Genomic DNA, 19,906 nt, shown 5'->3' on the forward strand with positions numbered 1-19,906 from the left:
AAAAAAATATTAAACTTGCACATTCCCAATCTCACCTTAATTTTTTCAAGTATAAGTAACAGTGTCAATATTTAAGATACCCAGCCACAGGACTTCCCTGGAGGTCCAGTGGTTAAGACTCAGTGCTTTCACTGCCGTGGACCCGGGTTCAGTCCCTGGTTGGGGAACTAAGATCCCACAAGCTGCACAGTGTGGCAAAAACAAAAACAAAAAAACAACAAAAAAAGATAGCCAGCCACAGTAGGATGAAGAAATTTATGTAAAACTAAACTAATCTGCCAAATAAAGACCAATTTAATGTCATTCTACTTTGAAGTGGAAATGGACTTAAGAGAAATAAGTGCATTTAAGGATGTTGCTTCTAGGTGAAACTAACCAGTTCGTGTGTTCAGTGTAGGATGAGCTCCCTCATGTTGAGGCTCCTTTAAGTGCCATGTCTTAGAGGATGAGTGGGTACATACACCATAAGGACTTAAATTCAATTAGCGCCCACCCCCCCTCCCCAAGAAGTGAGTTTCCACAGTCACTGTCCTTGTCTCTTTAAAATGAGATAGATTGCTCCTCAGAAGAAAGTAGAGTTTTGTTTAAACAAGGTAACATTGCGGATACCTGTACTCCCAAGCTTTACATGAGACTTAAAATACCATTTTATTATTTAGTTTTTTAAGCTAGGGTTTTTTTAAGAGGTGGAATGTCAGGATCAACAAGTTAGATCTTGGTCTCTGAGGATGCTAGTAAATCTCCAGGTTAATTCTCCCCCCTTACCACAATTTCATTCCCTTGATTGACTATAATATGTGCTGAAGTAACTTTGTTTTACCTAATAGATTTACATTGTTAGCATGTTTAAAAAAAGCATTAAACACTTATGACTGAAAAGAAAATACATCCTCTCCAGCAGTATCTACTCTTCTCCCTCTCCCAGAATCTGTATTTTTGCTTTTATCATAATTTTTATTTTAAGGGGGGAAATGAGTAGATATGAGTCCAATAAATTCATACTAAAAGTTCATACTGAGCTAAAATATAATTATACCATGACTACAAAATTTTAAGGTTATTTTTATTTACAAGTTTTGAAAAATGTACATTTTTTACATGGGTTACTTGTGCAAAGTTAAATTCAGAAGAGTGATGATAAATGCACAAAAGGTGACAATGGAACATCAGACAAAACATTTACAAGCTTTGTCCCACACTGCTACTTAAAGGTACTGTCAATCTAAAAGTATAAATATCCAAAGAAAGATTACAAACATTGACTTTAAGGTTCTTGTAATACTGAAAGGGAGGAAGAAACTAAAGCATGCAGCATTAACAGAGGATTTGAGTGGAAAATAGTTTACCACAGACATGTTCCCTTCCTTGGGTTAATTAAAACTCTAAAAAAAACAATGGAGGATTATAAATTTGTTCATCTAGGGTAGCACTGCTCCTTTAAAAGGATTAAAGGATCTCCAACCTTCCCTAGCTTAAAAACATGACTGTTTCCATTCCTCTGTTCCCACACCTCTTTAAAAAGTGAAAATCCAGAAGACTTCAGTATTCTGAATCTTAGCTCGGGTGTGTCCATTGAACACCTTGCAAGGAGAGGAAGTGTCAGTTACTATGCTGCACTCCCTTGGCTGAGCCCTTTAACATTCTCCTTCCTACCAGTTAAAAACACAATTCATGGGGCTTCCCTGGTGGCGCAGTGGTTGAGAGTCCGCCTGCCGATGCAGGGGACACGGGTTCGTGCCCCGGTCCGGGAGGATCCCACATGCCGCGGAGCGGCTGGGCCTGTGAGCCATGCCCGCTGGGCCTGCGTGTCCAGAGCCTGTGCTCCGCAACGGGAGAGGCCACAACAGTGAGAGGCCCACGTAACGCAAAAAAAAAAAAAACAACAAAAAACAAAAACATAATTCATGTTAGTTAGATATTAGTATCAGAGCCTTTTTAGCTTCCATTGCTCTTTCAAAATGGATGTTTATATGGATTTGTTTCCCTGTTTTCTATAGGCCATATTCCAAAAATTCATTTCTAAATCCAACACAAGTGAAGGACCAGCCAGGGTGAAACGCTTCAGTAATCATTCATTCTGTTAAAAATAACATTCTGGTCATCAAGCTATGCATAAGCACCACTTGTAAAACAATTCATTTTAAAAAGCTTAGTGTAAAGTACAGTAACACAATACTGCCATATTTCTGGAAATGAGATACAACAGAAAAGGAATTAATTAAGCATTAGTGACTTTTTGCACGTAACCCAGGTACAGTACATTTGATCTCATAGAGGGTGTTTTCTGATGTTTAAGGAGAGGGTAGAAGGGGTAGGAAAAGCCTGGCAAGGGAAGATGGAAACAGCACAACAGCTATTTTGCTTTTAATAAAGTAAATGTAATGACACTGATGAATAGGAAGGCGACAAACACATCAATATATATTTTTCTTATGACCAGCTGCTTCTTTTCCTGCACCCGGGTCAACAGTCACGCCAGCTCTGTTCTACTATCGCAGAAACACGTTTTTCATACTCCCGCTTGTTCTCCTGGTACAGCTGAGCAGCCTGGCTGTTTGCTGGACTATTGGGATTGGGTTCATCCAAAAGAGACTATAGAGACAATTTGTAAAAAGTCAGTTCCTCAATGCAAATATACATATATATATATGGTTGGCCAAAAACTTTGTTCAGGTTTTTCGTACCATCTTATGCAAAACCTGAACGAACTTTCTGGCCAACCCAATATGTATATTCAGCACACTCGAATTGTCCTAGGTAGCAGCTAAATTTGCTCTCTTAGCATAATAATCCACAGTTACATTAACCTGCTAGTAGCTAGGCAAACATATGTTTTCTGGTGGGTTAGGTCTTACCTACTTTTTACTTATGACTTTCAAAAACAATTGCTAATATAAACATATCAAAGACCATAGTCACATTAAGGAAAACTCACCTGTATGGATGTTAAAATGGAAGACACATCATATGTTGGACTCCAACGGTTCTGAAGAATGTCCAGACATATACTACCATCTGCATAGACTAAGAGCATAGAAGTAGGTTATGTTAAACGTAACAAAACCATTAAGGTTTTAATATCATAGTCAAGACAAATACAGTCAAGAATACTTTGCTTTTGAGGTTTAAAAAAGATTACTAAGTTGCTTCTTAGTTACCTTCCTAAAAGAAGTGTCATAATCACTACTAGTGAAACAGGATGATCCGAGAATGTCAAACATAATCAGTATAAAACTGGAAGATACTTAATGCTTGTTATTCTGAAAAGACTGCCCTGTTATCCAGGAAACCATGCACTATTTTTAAGAGGGTTCCTCATCATCGATAGACTTATGGGAAATTCACTCCACTAAATTTTTAAACTTTATCTCCTATCTGAAATAACCAAGATAGCTCAGAGTTCACAAGGTTTCATTTCGGTATGAAGATAAAAATATCTGATACCCTGGAAAATACATTATTAACCTGAATAAAAGGCAACTTGTTCTAGGCTTACTACTAGGAAAAAAAATAAAAGAGCAAAATAGTAAGTTAGAATCACCTGTGGCACTTTTCCAATATACCGTATACCTGGACTCAACCACAGAATCTGATAGTCAGTAGGTCTGGAGTGGGGCCGGGGCATGGCTTTTAAATGTCCCACGCTAATTCTGATCTGCATCCAAAGCTGAAAACTATTGCTCTAAATGCTAGTGAAAATAATCACAACACAAAACTACCCCAATCTGGCCTTACATTAAAAGGAAACCTCAAGAACATCCTTATTTTTGTTTAGTAAGTAAATGATAAAATCATCAAAACCAGGAGGCTCTCAGATTCCAAGCAAAGGCAATGTCCCTTCACTGCTTCAGTTCTAGGACCACAGACCAAGACAGCAATAGACCACCATGAACAAGTTCAGCTTTCAGGAAACAGCAAGATGCCTAGACAAATACTCAGGTGCTACAGACAAATAGGAAATGTGGAATACCTCCCAAATAAACAGTGTAGTAGTTTAAAATACTGTATTAAAAGTGATACTTGCCATTCGGATGAAACATCTTAGAGACAAATCTAACCGTAGGTGGCTTATTCGGATATTCTTCAGTGAATTCTATTGTAAGCTTAAAGGTTCCTGTAATTAGAAAAGAAAGGGTTAAGAAAGCCTACTTATCACCTTGTTTGGTAGTACTTTGTTTTTTAATACTACATGACTTCTTTTTTCAAGTATTATATGAAATAACGCAAAGATACAGAGTAGAGAGGAAAGAGACCAGGTAAGAGATACAGCTCCAGGGATTGCCATAAAAATGGACAGACACTGTAAGAACCGTCACTCAAAGGTGATTTGTTTTTTGTTTCTCCATTATTCTCCCCCAAACTTAAATACAGCCATCTTAAACTCAAAATTGCTGCCTGCAGGATAACTTTAGCCACTGCACATTTTGAAGACATCCTTAAAATGACAAGCAACTAGAGCCAAAACGTGGCATTGCTCCTTGAGAAGACTGAAAGACCTTAATAAAGGCCAATTTTAATCAGCTGTCATCTTAAATGGTGATTTTTAAATGCACTAGAAAGAATGAGAGCACGAAGTTCAAAAACCAATGCTAGAAATACAAATCAATAATCAAATTATTTTTAAAATAGCAGGAAATAAGAAAAGTGTTCACTGGCTCCTCTTCATGTAATAGCAACTCTATAATGAAAACATAATTGAATGTAAGCCAGAAAAAACTTCACAGTCCCTCTTTAAAACCCTTAAGTATGACTCACAAGCTACTTCACTATAAAACCAACTCAATTATTCACACTAATGGTAGGAATTAATGGCAGAAATAATTTAAAAATCATATTAGATTGCATTCATGTCTCTAGTAAATTTCTTTCTAATGACGTTTGTTTACTCTACTATTGAAACAAATTACTTTTCTTGAATATGTGTCAACTAAGGTAGCAGGAGGCCCTAAAGAATACTAAGTTACAGACTTATTTGTAAGAAATGGACAAACTGGATCTCATTCAAGAATTGTTGGGGACTTCCCTGGCGGTCCAGTGTTTAGGACTCTGCGCTTCTACTGCACGGGGCACTGGTTCGATCCCTGGCCGGGGAACTAAGATCCCGCATGCCCCACAGTTGCGCCCCCGCCCCCCACCAAAAAAGAATTGTTGGATGTTGTGATTTGGGGAGATTATTTTCTTCAAAATGTTATTTTTAATTGGGTTTAATAAATTCAAGAAAACAATTGGGCAATTTTTTTTTCTGACTGAAATTTCTTCAAGTAATCTTAAGGAATCAGTTATTATCTAAGGTGATGCACGTTCCACTATATTACTCTGGTCCATTTAATGAATTACTTATTCTAATACAATAGACCACACTTCAGATAGAGTATAATTTGTTACTGGTTCCTTCGAGTTAGCAATTTATTTCCTCCTTGCTTCCATTCCTCCTTTCCACTTAAGAAAAAAAGACTATAGGGCTTCCCTGGTGGCACAGTGGTTGAGTCCGCCCACCGATGCAGGGGACATGAGTTCGAGCCCTGGTCTGGGAAGATCCCACATGCCGCGGAGCAACTAAGCCCGTGTGCCACAAACTACTGAGCCTGCGCTCTAGAGCCCGCAAGCCACAACTACTGAAGCCCGCGTGCCACAACTGCTACAGAAGCCCACGCACCTAGAGCCCGTGCTCTGCAACGAGAAGCCACCGCAATGAGAAGCCCGCGCACCACAACGAAGAGTAGCCCCCACTCACCGCAACTAGAGAAAGCCCGTGTGCAGCAACAAAAACCCAACGCAGCCAAATATAAATAAATAAATATATATATATACAAATTTAAAAATGCAACATATGGAGACATATCATATTCCCCAACTATTGTTACTTCCTAAACTTGAAAGTCAGACCTGAAGTTACTATGTATTATAACTAAGGACAAAAAGCAAAATATTTTGGAATGGATAAACATGCTATAGTCCATCAGAACGCACTTCACCTTTATCACCACCTGGTCATAACTCTTCCTATTTTTGAGGAAGAAAGCATAGTTCTTTCTTTTCAGTTTTATTGATATTATAATACGCAAGAAAAAGTGGGAATGAGTGTTAGTTCAAAACTCTGAGCTTCCTTATGTATCTCAAGTATAAACACATTTGGCTCAGTGTTGATACCCGCTTAAATTATAGCTTAGAGATTTATCATCAAGAAATTGCTCTAAAAAACTGCTCTAAAATTGGGCAGATTTAATGGCATGCAGAGCTCCCAGGTACTTTAAATTAAAACCATCATTAAATATGATACCTCAAGGTGGTAAAGTCACACAGCAGGCAGGCGTAAGTGGAAACAGTGGAGTGCAGTGGGGCAGAGCAGAAGCTTTGCAGTCAGACGGATCTGGGTTCAAATCCTTGCTTTGCTACTTTCTAGTTACGAAACCTTTGGGGAAACTGCTCAACTTGACTGAACCTCAAGTTCCTCATCTGTAAAATAGGGTTCATAATAGTACCTGCTACATAACGTTGTTGTGAGGTTTAAATGAGGGAAAGATGCACAGTGACACAAAATAAGTGCTTCATAAATGTTTTAGTTACCATAATTCTACAGTTTCATATCTCTAGACCCAGCTGAAGGAGGCAAAAACCAAACATCCAAACTTCACTATCAGTAAGAAAAATACAATTAATGAATTCAAATATTAAATAGTACTTTCTTTCTGACCTACATCAATCACAGTGAAAGCAAGTTGAGTACATACGCTGGTGGCTCACAAAACCCTTGACTTGAGCTTTCTGCCTAATGCTTGCCTAAAAGTTCAGCAAGGTGGTTACCTAGCTACCAAAGAAGTTAATCAAGTCTTTAAGAACAGCTCATTTAATATCTTGAGAAGTGAAACCAATATAATTTATATTCAATGTGAATATAAATTAGGACGTACCTAAATCTTCCTCAAAGCACACATTTAAAGGGATATTTCATACTTTTAGCCACCTTAAACAATGAGAACCTCTTTAGGACAACTCTCAATCCAATTTCTGAGATCCAAAACAAATGTTAAGGAAATTTAAAATCTGAGAATTAATACTATGCAATCGAGACGAGCTTGTCCTCTGAAAATTTAGAAGGCTAGGCTTTAAAATAATTGGAAACTTAAGCCTCACCATTCTTGTATACAATCTGTACTGATTTTTTATCTTCCTGAGAAGGTCACAACATTGTAAGGAAAGGATAAATTAATCCATCTATGTATAGGGACCAGGAAAATTATATAAATGAGTTAAATGGCTGGTGTATGGCAATAGGGAATGATATGGTTAAAGTAGAGAGTGTATGTTCTGCCTGTCACAAATTCAATTGCTTGAAAATATTGTATTGGTCAAAGAAAGCACCTCTGTAGGTGTTTTCTGCCATTTAGCCACCAGTTTGTGACCCCTGAGGAGAAAGCAAAGTACACGTACTTAAAAAATTTTTTTTTGATGACTGAAAAAAGTCTGATTTTTAAGATAATACCCAAATACTCTTCATCATAGGATTTATTTACCTTAAGGACACCCCTAGTGGACTTTCATTTTTTTAAAAAAAGACACCAAATTCTTAAGAATACATCTATTATGAAAATCAAGTACTAGTATCTTACTATGTCTATTAACAATTTTCAGATGATGTGATGGAGAATACATTGTTCCTTAACCTTCGTATTCAGCATGCATACCAAGATATTTTATGAGGAAGTATTTCCCCCTAATGTTTTGTTTGGTAGTGTAAGCTCTTGGGAACATAGTCCTCTTACCTTCAAGTGTGTAAAGTTAAATCAAAATACCTTTAAGAGTTCCTTTTCTTAAAATTTCATCTCTTTAACTAGGGTCTGGCTGTTCCAGAAACCTCCACTACAAATGGTTTACAAGGAAGCAGCGAAAGTAGTTTTGGAGCTGTTGATTTATATAATACATTGGCAACAGCAAAATCAACTATGCCACTTGTCCCTAACTGGGCCTTTCCCTAGCTGTAAATAACAGGTATTTTTAAATGGTCAAAAAATTTCTTGTAAACTTGGTCAGTGTTCTAGACACCTGAGAAAGCATCCATGGATAGCAGACTGCTCAAAAGAATGAATTAGAAAAGGGTACTGTGATTTAGCCTGAGTAATTCCTTTCAGCAATGTCAGGCTGGAGATATACATCATCAAAAAAAGAGCCAGTAATGTCAAGGGGGAAGGTCCAGGTAGATAATGGATTCCACAAGTACCTTTTCAACTCATACCACTTAAAACGAGAGAAGCACCCTTGAAATATTTAAGTTGCCAACCCCAGCAAAGTGGTGTACTATTAATAAAGCTGTGCCCAGCATAAAGCAGTCTGAGTAAAATCAGGAGGAAAAAAGAAGCCAATGAAAACAAAGCCTGCTGGAGCTAAAGCAAATACACAGCTAATCTGCAAAACTTAAGTATGAAGAACTAGCACCAATCTAGTAGAGGAAAATTAAGCTTAGCTAGCTCTTGCTACAGATCAGGATCAGTTCAAATGATTTACTGCACCAAAGTATCAATAGTATGGCTTGAGGATCACACTCCCCTGCTGTCATTTCTTTTTATTGCAGCGCTGAAGAGCAGTGATATCTACCCAGTGAGTGAAGGTAGAGAGGAAACTACAAGTATTTAGGCTACTGTCTACAGTCTTCTAGGGAAATGTTGAGTGTTTGAGACAAATCATAGAATTGGTTAACATTGATCTACCTCACAACATCTTGTGGTTGGTAGCATCAAAAAGCAAACTGACTTGGCAACATAAGTTTGTACTTAGTAGTTTGCAGAAATGTTTTTGTTCACACCTTCAAACTGAGTTATGTGCATATGTGTTTGCATATGTGTACAATGTCTCTCAAATGCTGTGACCAAAGGAAGGTAAGTCATTGAGAAAAAAATAACAGAAAGATCTTTTTCTTTTTAAAAATACCTCAAAATATTAAAAGATGTCGATTAGTAGTTCAAATACTTTTTTTTTTTTTTTCAGTATGCGGGCCTCTCACTGTTGTGTCCTCTCCCATTGCGGAGCACAGGCTCCGGACGCGCAGGCTCAGTGGCCATGGCTCACGGGTCCAGCTGCTCCGCGGCATGTGGGATCTTCCCGGACCGGGGCACGAACCCGTGTCCCCTGCATCGGCAGGCGGACTCTCAACCACTGCGCCACCAGGGAAGCCCTCAAATACTTTTAATCATCTTTTTAAATGTATTAAGCTTTCAAAAACAATTAACTACACACACACAAACACACACACGTACACACACACACAATTGAGTGCACTAAAACTATATCAATGTTAATTTCCTGGTTGTGCATAGTCATTCAAGATGACTTGTAACCAAAGGGGCGGGGGAGCAGGTGAAGGGTATACAAAGTCTCTCTGTAATATTATTTATTACAACTGCACATGAACCTGTAATTATCTCAAAATAGGAAGCTTTAAAAAAATCCTTAAAAAGCAACTAACATGTGTTTTTAAAGGTCAAACCTAAACCCATTAAAAATCATGTACCTATAAGTACAGGTAGTACCTTGAAGTAGGTTGGACACTGGTCAAGACAGTACATTAAGGCTCCCCTCAACTGTGAAACTGCGTTGAGATTACTGACCATCAAGTCTTGATAAAAGCACATACTGAAAACTCATTTAAAAATCAGAAACATTATGCTCAAACTGGCTATTAAAGGTGCATTAAAGATCGTCTTAAAGCAGTGAGGCTGACAGGCACTCAATGCCAGACTGTAGAAACCAGACAATTGTGTGCAAGGGATTCTTGCATCCATTCAACATCCAACAAACACACACTAAGCACCTGCTGAACACAGTTCCCGCCCTTGTGAAGAATTCTGAATCAAATGGTCCCTGGGGTCTCTGAGCCTATCAGCAAGTGGTTGGGTTGACACTTAGTATCTTGATGGGGGGCTGAATTTAGCAGGATCACAGCCCAAACCTCACAGACCCTTAACATCAATGGTATGATGCTCCTTTTACTGCCTTACCCAGATTTTTTTTTTAAGAAGCAATAAAAAAGGTGCAGTTCTAGGCAAGCGGACAATAGCCAGAACAACCTGCCACAGATTGGATTCCACTCAAGCCTTTAGTAGGCAGAGGCTAGGGAGAAGCGGGTTCCTAAGTAGGAGGCTACTTAGGATGACTGGGAACCCTTTCCCCAGATGACCAGGCTCCTGAAAGGTGGGTAAAGAAACTCTCTTACCATCCTCAAACGGGGTCCCTTCAGGCCTGCAACACAGAGAAAAACCAATCAGTTCCCGCTTCGGGGCTCCCCTCCCCCCGATTCATCTGAGGAGATGGCTATTACGAGCCCTGCTCGCTCCACCGCCGGTAAACCACCGCTTCCCGGGTCGCAAAACCACTACCAACAGAGGTCTGGTGCTCAGAAACCCCGGGCAGGCCGCCGCGCCAAAGCGCCACCACTCCCCGCCCCGCCCCCCTGAGAACCCCAAATGGCTCCCCTGGCAACGGGAACCGAGCTAATCGAGGCACAGGCTCCGGGGAGGCGCCTAGGCCCAGCCAGCCCCAAACACTCTCCCTCTGCCCCCGCCTCCGCACCGGGCCGGTCCCGGAGGGCACATGCGTCCCTAGCCCTCGCCACCACCCGGAACGCAGACTCACCCAAAAATGACCGCGTTCCAAACCATGATGTTGTTCTCAGATGGAGCCCCGCTGACTCCGGCTGGAGGATCCTCCTGCAACCTTCAAGGAAACAGACAGGGGGCCCGCGATCCAGCACCCGCTCGCGCCGCCGGCCGCCCCGCCGCCCGCCCGGCCCTCCGCCGGCCCCGCCCTGCGCCCCGGCCGCAGCCCCCGGACCCCGGCGTCCCGGGCTGGTTACCTCTTGAAGTCCCTCATGAGGCGCCGCCGAGCCGGGGTGGACATGTCTCTAGCGGGGTCAGGGGTGGGGCATACACCGAGCTCTCGCGTCCCCGCGGGCGGTAAGGCGGCCGAGGAGGTAGTGGAAGCCGAAGGAACCGAGGGGGATGCTCCCAAAGGAACTGCACTGCCTCTCCGAAGTCTAGGGTCTGTCTGGCGCCGGCTGAGCACCACCCCTGAGTAGACGGGGGCTGAACCAACCTAGAAGGAAAGGGCGGGGGTGGAACGCCGATCGCCGGACAGGCCGTACCAAGACGGGGCGGGGGGGGGACGGAAAGTTGCTTAGGTCATTAAACCCGGGCGGGAGGCGGTGGCGGGGGGTGTGGTGAGAGGCGAGCTGCGGGCCGCACTTAATTGCCTGGAAATCACTAGGATCCGGTGGTGGAAGGGGGTGCACCTCTATTTGCCAATTCTAAGACGAACCCAGGGAAGCTTTTTTCTGTTTTCCTTTTTCTTTTCCCTTTCTTTCTTTCTTTCTTTCTTTTTTTTTTTTTTTGAGATCGGATCACTTATTAAAGTGCGCACAGTGGCTGAAGGAGGAGAAGAACGATGGAAGTCCCAATCTCGAGATCTCGAGGTGGGAGTGGGCGGAGCAAAACCGGTTGTCCGAAAGCCGGAAGTCTAGGGGACACACCCCCTGCGGACACGGGAGACTGGGGAGGAGGGTGTGTGACTGCTTAAAATCACTGAAAATTCAAAGAATAAATCGACCTCGACTATGAGGTCGAGGGTCCCTTCTCTATGGAATGTGAGTCCCTTCTCTATGGGATGAATGTGCGGGATTTGGGTCCCAACATTTAGGCCAATGATCACCCCCAAAACAGAATGAAATGGTGTGTGTCCTGGGGGAGGGAATGAGAGCTGGAGGCAAGCAGAATGAGGCTTTAGCTTTGGGCACTCACAATTTGGCTCTGGAACCACATTTCCCCTTGGCAGTTCAACAAGCCAAGTAGCTAATATATGTTCAGAAGAGTCCAAGGTATGAGAATATCCGACTGCAGAGAATTGGAAGAGCAGTGAGTCTGAAGTAAAGTAACGGTAAGATGCACGTGAAAAAGCTGCAGGTTGCAGGGAAGAGTCACAGTTAGTATGTGGACCTGCAAAAGCAATAACAGTTTTAAAGAATATTTTTTAAAAGGTCAACCCAAGGGCTTCCCTCCCTGGTGGCGCAGTGGTTGAGAGTCCGCCTGCCGATGCAGGGGACACGGGTTCGTGCCCCGGTTTGGGAAGATCCCACATGCCGCGGAGCGGCTGGGCCCGTGAGCCATGGCCGCTGAGCCTGCGCGTCCGGAGCCTGTGCTCCGCAGCGGGAGAGGCCACAACAGTGAGAGGCTCGCGTACCACAAAAAAAAAAAAAAAGAAAAAGTCAACCCCAAATAACATAGAAGGTAGGCAAAATACTCATTTAAGGATTTTTGAAAATATGAGAAAGGTAGGTTTGGGTTAAGTCATGGAGAGTTTTGAATGCCAAGCTAATGGCTTCCTTGGAAGGTGGTTGAGCAGAAAAGCGACATGATCAGAGCTGTGCTCATCAGAGATGGGTCCCAGCACAGCAACTAGGAGACTCTTGAAGTATTCCAGGTGAGAGATATTGAACCAGGCAAAGACAATAAACATGGAGAGGAGGGGATAAATGGAGAGGACCTGCCAACAGATAGAATGTGGGGCAAGAGAGAGGAAGGAGCCAACTATGGCTCAAGTTCTGGGGACTTCCCTGGCTGTCCAGTGGTTAGGGCTCCGCGCTTCCACTGTGGGGGCACAGTTTCGATCCCTGGTCCGAGAACTAAGATCCCACAAGCCCCGCGACGCAGTGCGGTGTGGCACGGCCAAACAAACAATGGCTCAAGTTCTAACCTCCAAGATAATTGGGGGTTTGAAGGTGCCATTACCAGAATTACAGAATAGAGAGGGAGGGGCAGTTTTGGGAGAGGAAATTTGGGGACTTACTGAGTTCATGGGACTAGTGAGACATTCGCGTGAAGATGTCCAGAAGATATCAGATGTGCAGGAAATTGTTTTTAACATGGGAGGCAGGAGGCACTTGACAGTGGTAGTGATTCTAGCTGCTGCTTTACAACAAGTACTCTCATGGCCAAGGATTTATATCTCCCATTAACTCCAACGTATCAGTTAAGGCAAATCTCCCTAATAGCATCACATTATGGCTGTGGTGGGAAGGGGTTACAAAAATAAATTTAAAACCTCCTTTTCCTCTAATCTAGGAGCTTGCAGTCTACTAATACGCACATATGAAATCAACAAAAGCAAGGTCTACGAAAGCAAGTGCGTTAGCTTTCTATTGATGTTTAACAAATTACCACAAGCTGTTAGCCAGCTTCAGTTCCTTGTGGCTGTAAGACTGAAGGCCCCATTTCCTCAGTGGCTGCCAGCTGGGGACCAGTCTCAGCTCCTAGAGGTTACCTGCATACCTTGCCACGTGGCCTACTCCATCTTCAAAGCCAGCAATAGAGAATTTCTCTCCCATCAAATCCCTCTCACACTTTTTTTTTAAAACGTATATACATTTTTTCATCTCACAGTTTGAATCTCTTTCTTCAGGAAGAGCCCAGTTCACTATAAGGCCTTATCTGATTAGGTCAGGCCCACCCCAGATAATCTCCTGATCTTAAAATCATCTGATTTGGGACCTTAATTACATCTACAAAATTGCCTCATAGCAGAACCTAGATTAGTGTTTGACTGAATAGCTGAAAGAAGTGACCAGAAATCTTGAGGAAGGGGGTGGCATCTTAGAATTCTCCCTCCAGAGCAGCAGCAAGATACATAGCAGAAACATGTGAATCCACAGATGCTGAGGGGCTGTACAGCAAGGGAATCATCAGTCTGGTGGGGTTAGAAGAAGCTTCCCGGAATGGGTCTATTTCAAAGTTGTTTCAGAAGAGATGAAAGCAGGGCTTAGGAGGGAGAAACTCAAGCAGTTTCTATGAGGGCAACAGCACGAGCATGGACATGGAGCTTAACCAGGATCTGGGGATAGTGGGCAGATTAGAGTGGCTAATGCAGACTGATGAGACCTTGGCTTGGAAAAGTGAGGATGACAGAAGTTAATTAAATGCCCTCAAATGCGAGGATGAGGATTTTAGGCTTGATAGGCAGCTTTTGTAGGCGTTTGAGCCCAAGAGAGATGTACTGAAAACATCCTACTGAGAAGCGGCATATAATGTACTGGAGAGGAGGAGAGGGTCTGGGAGGCTCCTGGATATAAGGGACTGGGTATAAATGTCTAAAACTCATTGAAGGCTAGAGACATGTTTGAGTTTGTTGCAGGCCTGTTTTCTGCAACTCCTTTGCTGTATAGCTAAGGAGTAGCTCTTTGACTACCTAATGAGGAAAAATCAAGAGCGTGAACCAAAGCAGTTTGGAAGCCCTGGGGCACTGGGATGTGGGGAGAGTGTTCCCTGACTGCACAATGGAATTGCTTTGCAGGAACGCTGTGCCCTCACATTCCCCATCAGAAGCAGGGTTGTCATAGCAAGCAGCACACAGAAGATTGTTCTCCAGCACAGGCGATTATAGGGCTGGAATATACTGACTATAGCAGAGCTGGCCGAGCATTCCTTCCACCCCATTCTCACCTTGACATCTTGAAGAAATACCCTCTTCACAGGCAAGCATCCCCCCTTCCCCCCAAGAACAGGGGTCAAGAAACTAGAGGTCCTTTTCAATTTAAAGAAAAGTGTGTTAGCAATGCAGCTGCAGAGAAGATTAAAAATTCCAAATTGTTCAGAGGCAAGGATCTGAGCATTTTCCTAAAAGGGAGGAAAAAGATGGGACTATATGACTAGGGAAATTGTGGAATTTTATTCTTGTTTTCAAAATGCAGAATAGATTGTGATTTTCCTTGACCATTTGGGGTTGGAGAGAGAAACCAAATAAAATATCATTTCCTGCCTTATGAGGCTGGGAGTTTGTATTTCTGTTAGCCAGTGAAGGCAAGGAATTTTATTTTTCTACAGTTCTCACTTCTGTCAATAAAATTCAGTACAAATGACAACCAAGGAACAACAGAAAATAAAATCAAAAGATTTTTCTTGACTCCAATAATCTTGGAAGACAAGTCAAGAGGATCACTTACAGGAGACAACAGTTATCACAGTGTGTGTTCTTGGCAGTAAAGGTAGTGGTATGCTGTCCATTTATAGCCCCTAGAACACAAGGAGAGAAAGAGATGGAGGGGGAGAGGAGAGAGAAATGGTGAAGCTTAGAGAAATGGGGAAATTAGGGCCATGAACATAGGCTTTCACTACCTGCTGAGCTGCTGAATAGAGGAAAACAAAGGCATGGCTGAATAATGCACCCCTCCTCAAGATCTCCATGTGCTAATCTACATGTCCTAAACCCGTGAACATGTTACCTTACATGGCAAAAGAGACTTTGCAGATGTGATTAAGTTTAGAATCTTGAGATACGGAGATTATCTAGGATTAAACAGGTGGCCCTGCTAATAATCACACGGGTCCTTATAAAAGGTCCTTATAAAAGGAAAGGAGGAGTCTGAATTCAGAGAGAAGGCCCTGTGATGATGGCAGTAGAGATTGGAGTGATGCAGCTACCAGCCAAGGAGCCAAGGGTTGCTGGCAGCCTCTAGAAGCTGGAAGAGGCAGAGAATGACTTTTCCACTGGAGCCTCTAGGAGCAATCAGCCTGGCTGACACCTTGACTTTAGACCAGTGAGATTGATTTTGGACTTCTGATCTCCAGAACCCTAAGATAACAAATTTGAATTTTCTTAAGCCACTGAGTTTGTGGTAGTTTGTTACAGCAGCAAAAGGAAACTAATACAAATGGCTACAGTGTTGCACATGAGAATTCAAACAAACCAGCCACATCCACCAGCAAGCTACAACCAAATCCAGCCTGCCAGCATTCTTCCTATGGCCTGCAAGCTAAGCATGTTTTTCTGTATTTTTAAACAGTTGAAAAATAATCAAAAGAAGAATAGTATTTAATCATATTTCATGACACATGAAGATGATATGAAATTCAAATTTCAATGTCCATAAATAAAGTTTCACTACGGCTGCTTTTGTGCTGCAATAGCAGAGTGGAGTAGCTGTGACAGGAACTGTATGTGGTGCCCTCATCACTTCCCACTGTTGGTCGGTATACTATGAACCACGGTGACACAGTTATATCTCAATAGCATTTTGGGTACCACTTGTATCACTTGTGTTTTGGCATTATTGTTATTTTTTTATTACAAGTGCATACCTAGCATGTCAAAACAAGAAAATAAAAGTGGATTTTGAATGTTGTGCTTTTAAGGCACAGTGGAGTGTAGATTACTTGGTCATCAATTTAGATGTCAAAACACTGTGTTTATTACACAATGACGCTGTAGCATGGCTAAAAGAATATGATATACATCGACATTACCAAACTAAGTGCTCATTGCAATGTTCCCAGTTCACAGGAAAGCAATGGTTAGAAAAATTAGAAAGTTTAAAATAGAATATCTTACCATAGCAAAATGCTTCACAAAAATTAAAAATGAAAATGAGGTTGCTGCCAAAGTAAGTTTCTGAGTGGCTCATTTGTTAGCCAAGCAAGGAAAGCCATCTACTGATGGTGAGTTAATTAAATCGTGTTTGATTGCAGAAGCCAAAGAAATGTGTCCAGGGAAAATAAACTTTTTAAAGACTATTAGGCTTTCACCAAGAACAGCAGCTCAAAAAGTTGAGGACATTGGAAGCAACATCAATAGTCATTTAATAAACAGGGCAAATTATTTCAAGTGGTTTTCCTTGTCTCTTTATAAGTTGACAAATCTTAATAATACTCCTCAGTTGTTGTTGCTTATTTGAAGAGTCAGTGCTGAGTTTAAAGAGATGGAAGAATTGGCCTGTATGGATAATCTGTAGATGACGGCAAATGAGAATATTTTCAAAAAAGTCAAGAAACCACTAATTCAATAAAACCTGAAGTAGAATCTGCTAAGATGTATTTCAAACGTGTATGAAGGAGAAAAAGGCTTAGCTGGACAAATGTACAAAGCTTGCGAAAATGTAAGTTGTTTAAATCCTATAGTTATTTGTTACATATTATTGAACAGCAGGTACTTCCCAGGAAAATATTTTAATCTATCTTGTGTTATTCAACCATTCGTGTCAACAGTGAACTTCATTCACTCTCATGGACTAAACCATTGTCAGTTTCATGAATTTTTGTCAGAAAAAGAGGCTGAATATTCTGACTTGCCCTACCAACAGCAGTTGAACAACTTAGCAGTTATAAGGTTTTTTGTTGTTGTTTTGTTTGTTTTTGTAATTTTTTGTTTTGTTTTTGTATTTTTATAGCTCGTGGCTGGGACTGAAAATTTTCTGAGCCAGAAGAATCACCCTCAACCACTGTTATTGAACACTGAATGGAATTAGCTTTTGCTGTAAAGGTAATAATGTTACTTAATAAATTTAACCTAAAATTACAAGGCAAAATGCTGCTTACATGTGAAATTTATACTGCAGTGAAATCACTCCGATGAAAACTGACATTTTCTGAACCACAAGTAATGTCTAGTTACTTAATTGCTTCCTGTGCTGTCAATGTTAAAACAAAAAATCAAGATTTGCAGTCCCACACAAATTTGCAGTGGATATCTTTTCTGAGCTCAGATTACAGTTCCAGTGGTGTTTTTTGGACCCTGATGCAAGTGCAAAGGAAAGTTCTGAATTTCAAAAGCAATTTAACTGTGCAGTTGAGGAGTTTCCACCTAAACTTCAATTGGAAGTGATTATTCTGCAATGTAACAACATACTGAAAGGCAAATGTCAAGAGAAGAATCTGATAGAATTCTGTAAGTGCCATCTAAGAGATGAATATGCTCAATTAAAACTCAGATGCCTGTGGATTTTTTTTTACATGCCTATGAAGCCAGTTCTCTTAAACTAGAATTGGGTTCATAAGCATGTAATCTGTACAATTGCATAGGGCCCTGCTTTCAGAAGGACCTTGCATTTGACTTAATGCTCAATTGTCACCATTTTGCAATTCTTTTTAAAAAAAATTTATTTATTTATCTGTCTATTTATTTTTGGCTGCACCGGGTCTTAGTTGTGGCACGTGGGATCTTCGCTGCAGCATGTGGTATCTTTTAGTTTTGGCATGTGGGCTCTTAGTTGCAGCATGCATGCGAGATCTAGTTCCCCGACCAGGGATTGAACCCAGGCCCTCTGCATTGGGAGCATGCAGTCTTACCCACTGGACCACCAGGGAAGTCCAGAGGTGCCTGTGGATTGATATCAGTATATGGCAGTACTTATCTGTGTTAAGATTTTTCTCAAAGATGAAATACATAAAATCTCATTACAGATAAGCATTAATGGATAAATATTTGTAACAGGTTTTTTATTAAGACCTTTATTAACAGGTGCTTGCAGTTTGTTAACTCTTGAAAAAATCAAGTTGTAAACTGTTATTACAGATTAAAAGTGAGGTTCCTAAAAATCTTGACCAATTGAAACAAGGTAAAAACCTTTAAAAATATATTGAAAAAAAAACAAAAACAGGAGAATTCCCTGGCGGTCCTGTGGTTAGGACTCTGCGCTTTCACTGCGCTTCCAGGGCACGGGTTCCATCCCTGGTCGGGGAACTAAGATCCCACATGCTGTGTGGCGCGCCCCCCCCCAAAAAATAATAAGTGTATTGAGATTGTAACTGATTTGATGATAGGAAACACTCACTTTGAACCCTAATTAAGTGAAATATTATCATCTCCATAAAAGAATGCCATTCTTATTAGAAGATCTGTATTATGAAAAAAATTATACTCAATTATTATTATATTTTGAATTTCATTGATAAAACATTTGTGAAAATTTGTTTTCTCTCGTTATATAAGTACCTACATAATGTTCTTGATTTTTCCTCTTGGCTCTCAAAGCCTAAAATATTTACTCTCTAGCCCTTTACCCACCCCTGCGCTTGACTAAGCCACTTCAGGGAGGGAGACTATTTATTTTTTTATTTTTTATTTTTTTCTTTTTGCGGTATGCGGGCCTCTCACTGTTGTGGCCTCTCCCGTTGTGGAGCACAGGCTCCGGATGCGCAGGCCCAGAGGCCATGGCTCACGGGCCCAGCCGCTCCGCGGCATATGGGATCCTCCCAGACCGGGGCACGAACCCGTATCCCCTGCATCGGCAGGCGGACTCTCAACCACTGCGCCACCAGGGAGGCCCAGGGAGACTATTTATAATTGATCACTATGCAACCAGTATGTAGCACAGTGCCTAACACACAGTAGAAGATCAATAAATACTATTATAAAGAACATAGAATCATAGGGATGACACTGGACTAAGATCTAAGGAGCAAACGCTGTGATTCTTTAAGACTTGACATTTCTTTTCTACTTTATTAACTCATGTTCATTTGACGGCTAGCAGACTCCTTTAAATTCTCATTGGTTTGCATCTTGTGTATCTTGAACACTACACTTCTTCCAGCTAACCTGTCAGTTTTCTGGTCACCAGCTCCTGCTTCCTTCAGTAAGTTCTCTGTTAAAAATCCACTATTTTGGTGTCATCACTTGAATCTATCCAATTTAAACTGTCTCAATGTCCTTATTCTGGATTGCCCCAGGCTCTGGTCCTCCACAGAGAGCGTTCTGGGAGAGTTTCTGGGTTGAGGAAGGAAGGGTGGAAGATGTTCCCTAAACCTGTGGCAAACGGGATCATTAAGATGCCTCTATTTGCAAATCACTTACATGATTAGGCTCTAGTATCCAAAAATATATAATGAACTCTCACAATTGAACAATATAATAATAACCCAATTAAAAATGGGCAAAGGATTGGAATAGACATTTCTCCAAAGAAGATAAGCATGTGAAAAGGTGCTCAGTATCATTAGCCATCAGAGAAAGGCAAATCAAACTCACAGTGAGATACCACTTCACACTCACCAGGATGGCTGTAATAAAAAAGACAAAGATAATTATTGGTGAGGACGTGAAGAAATCAGAACCCCACATACATTGCTGGTGGTAAATGTAAAATGTAAAATAA

The 19,906-nt window shown here is 41.3% G+C and overlaps 1 protein-coding gene across 1 annotated transcript; it reads right to left on the minus strand.

The window, feature by feature from the left end:
• Positions 1-1,062: 1,062 nt before the first annotated feature.
• Positions 1,063-11,077, minus strand: UBE2A (ubiquitin conjugating enzyme E2 A). The gene is made up of 6 exons (XM_060087163.1): positions 10,847-11,077; positions 10,627-10,707; positions 10,208-10,233; positions 4,025-4,114; positions 2,936-3,024; positions 1,063-2,592 (listed from the first exon to the last, which is right to left on the minus strand). Exons 1-6 carry the CDS (start codon positions 10,888-10,890, stop codon positions 2,464-2,466), a joined length of 459 nt encoding a protein of 152 aa, XP_059943146.1. The 5' UTR covers positions 10,891-11,077; the 3' UTR covers positions 1,063-2,463.
• Between the last annotated feature and the right edge of the window lie 8,829 nt (positions 11,078-19,906).

The sequence above is a fragment of the Mesoplodon densirostris genome, chromosome X (assembly GCF_025265405.1).
Source record: "Mesoplodon densirostris isolate mMesDen1 chromosome X, mMesDen1 primary haplotype, whole genome shotgun sequence".
NCBI classification, from domain to species: Eukaryota; Metazoa; Chordata; class Mammalia; order Artiodactyla; family Ziphiidae; genus Mesoplodon; species Mesoplodon densirostris.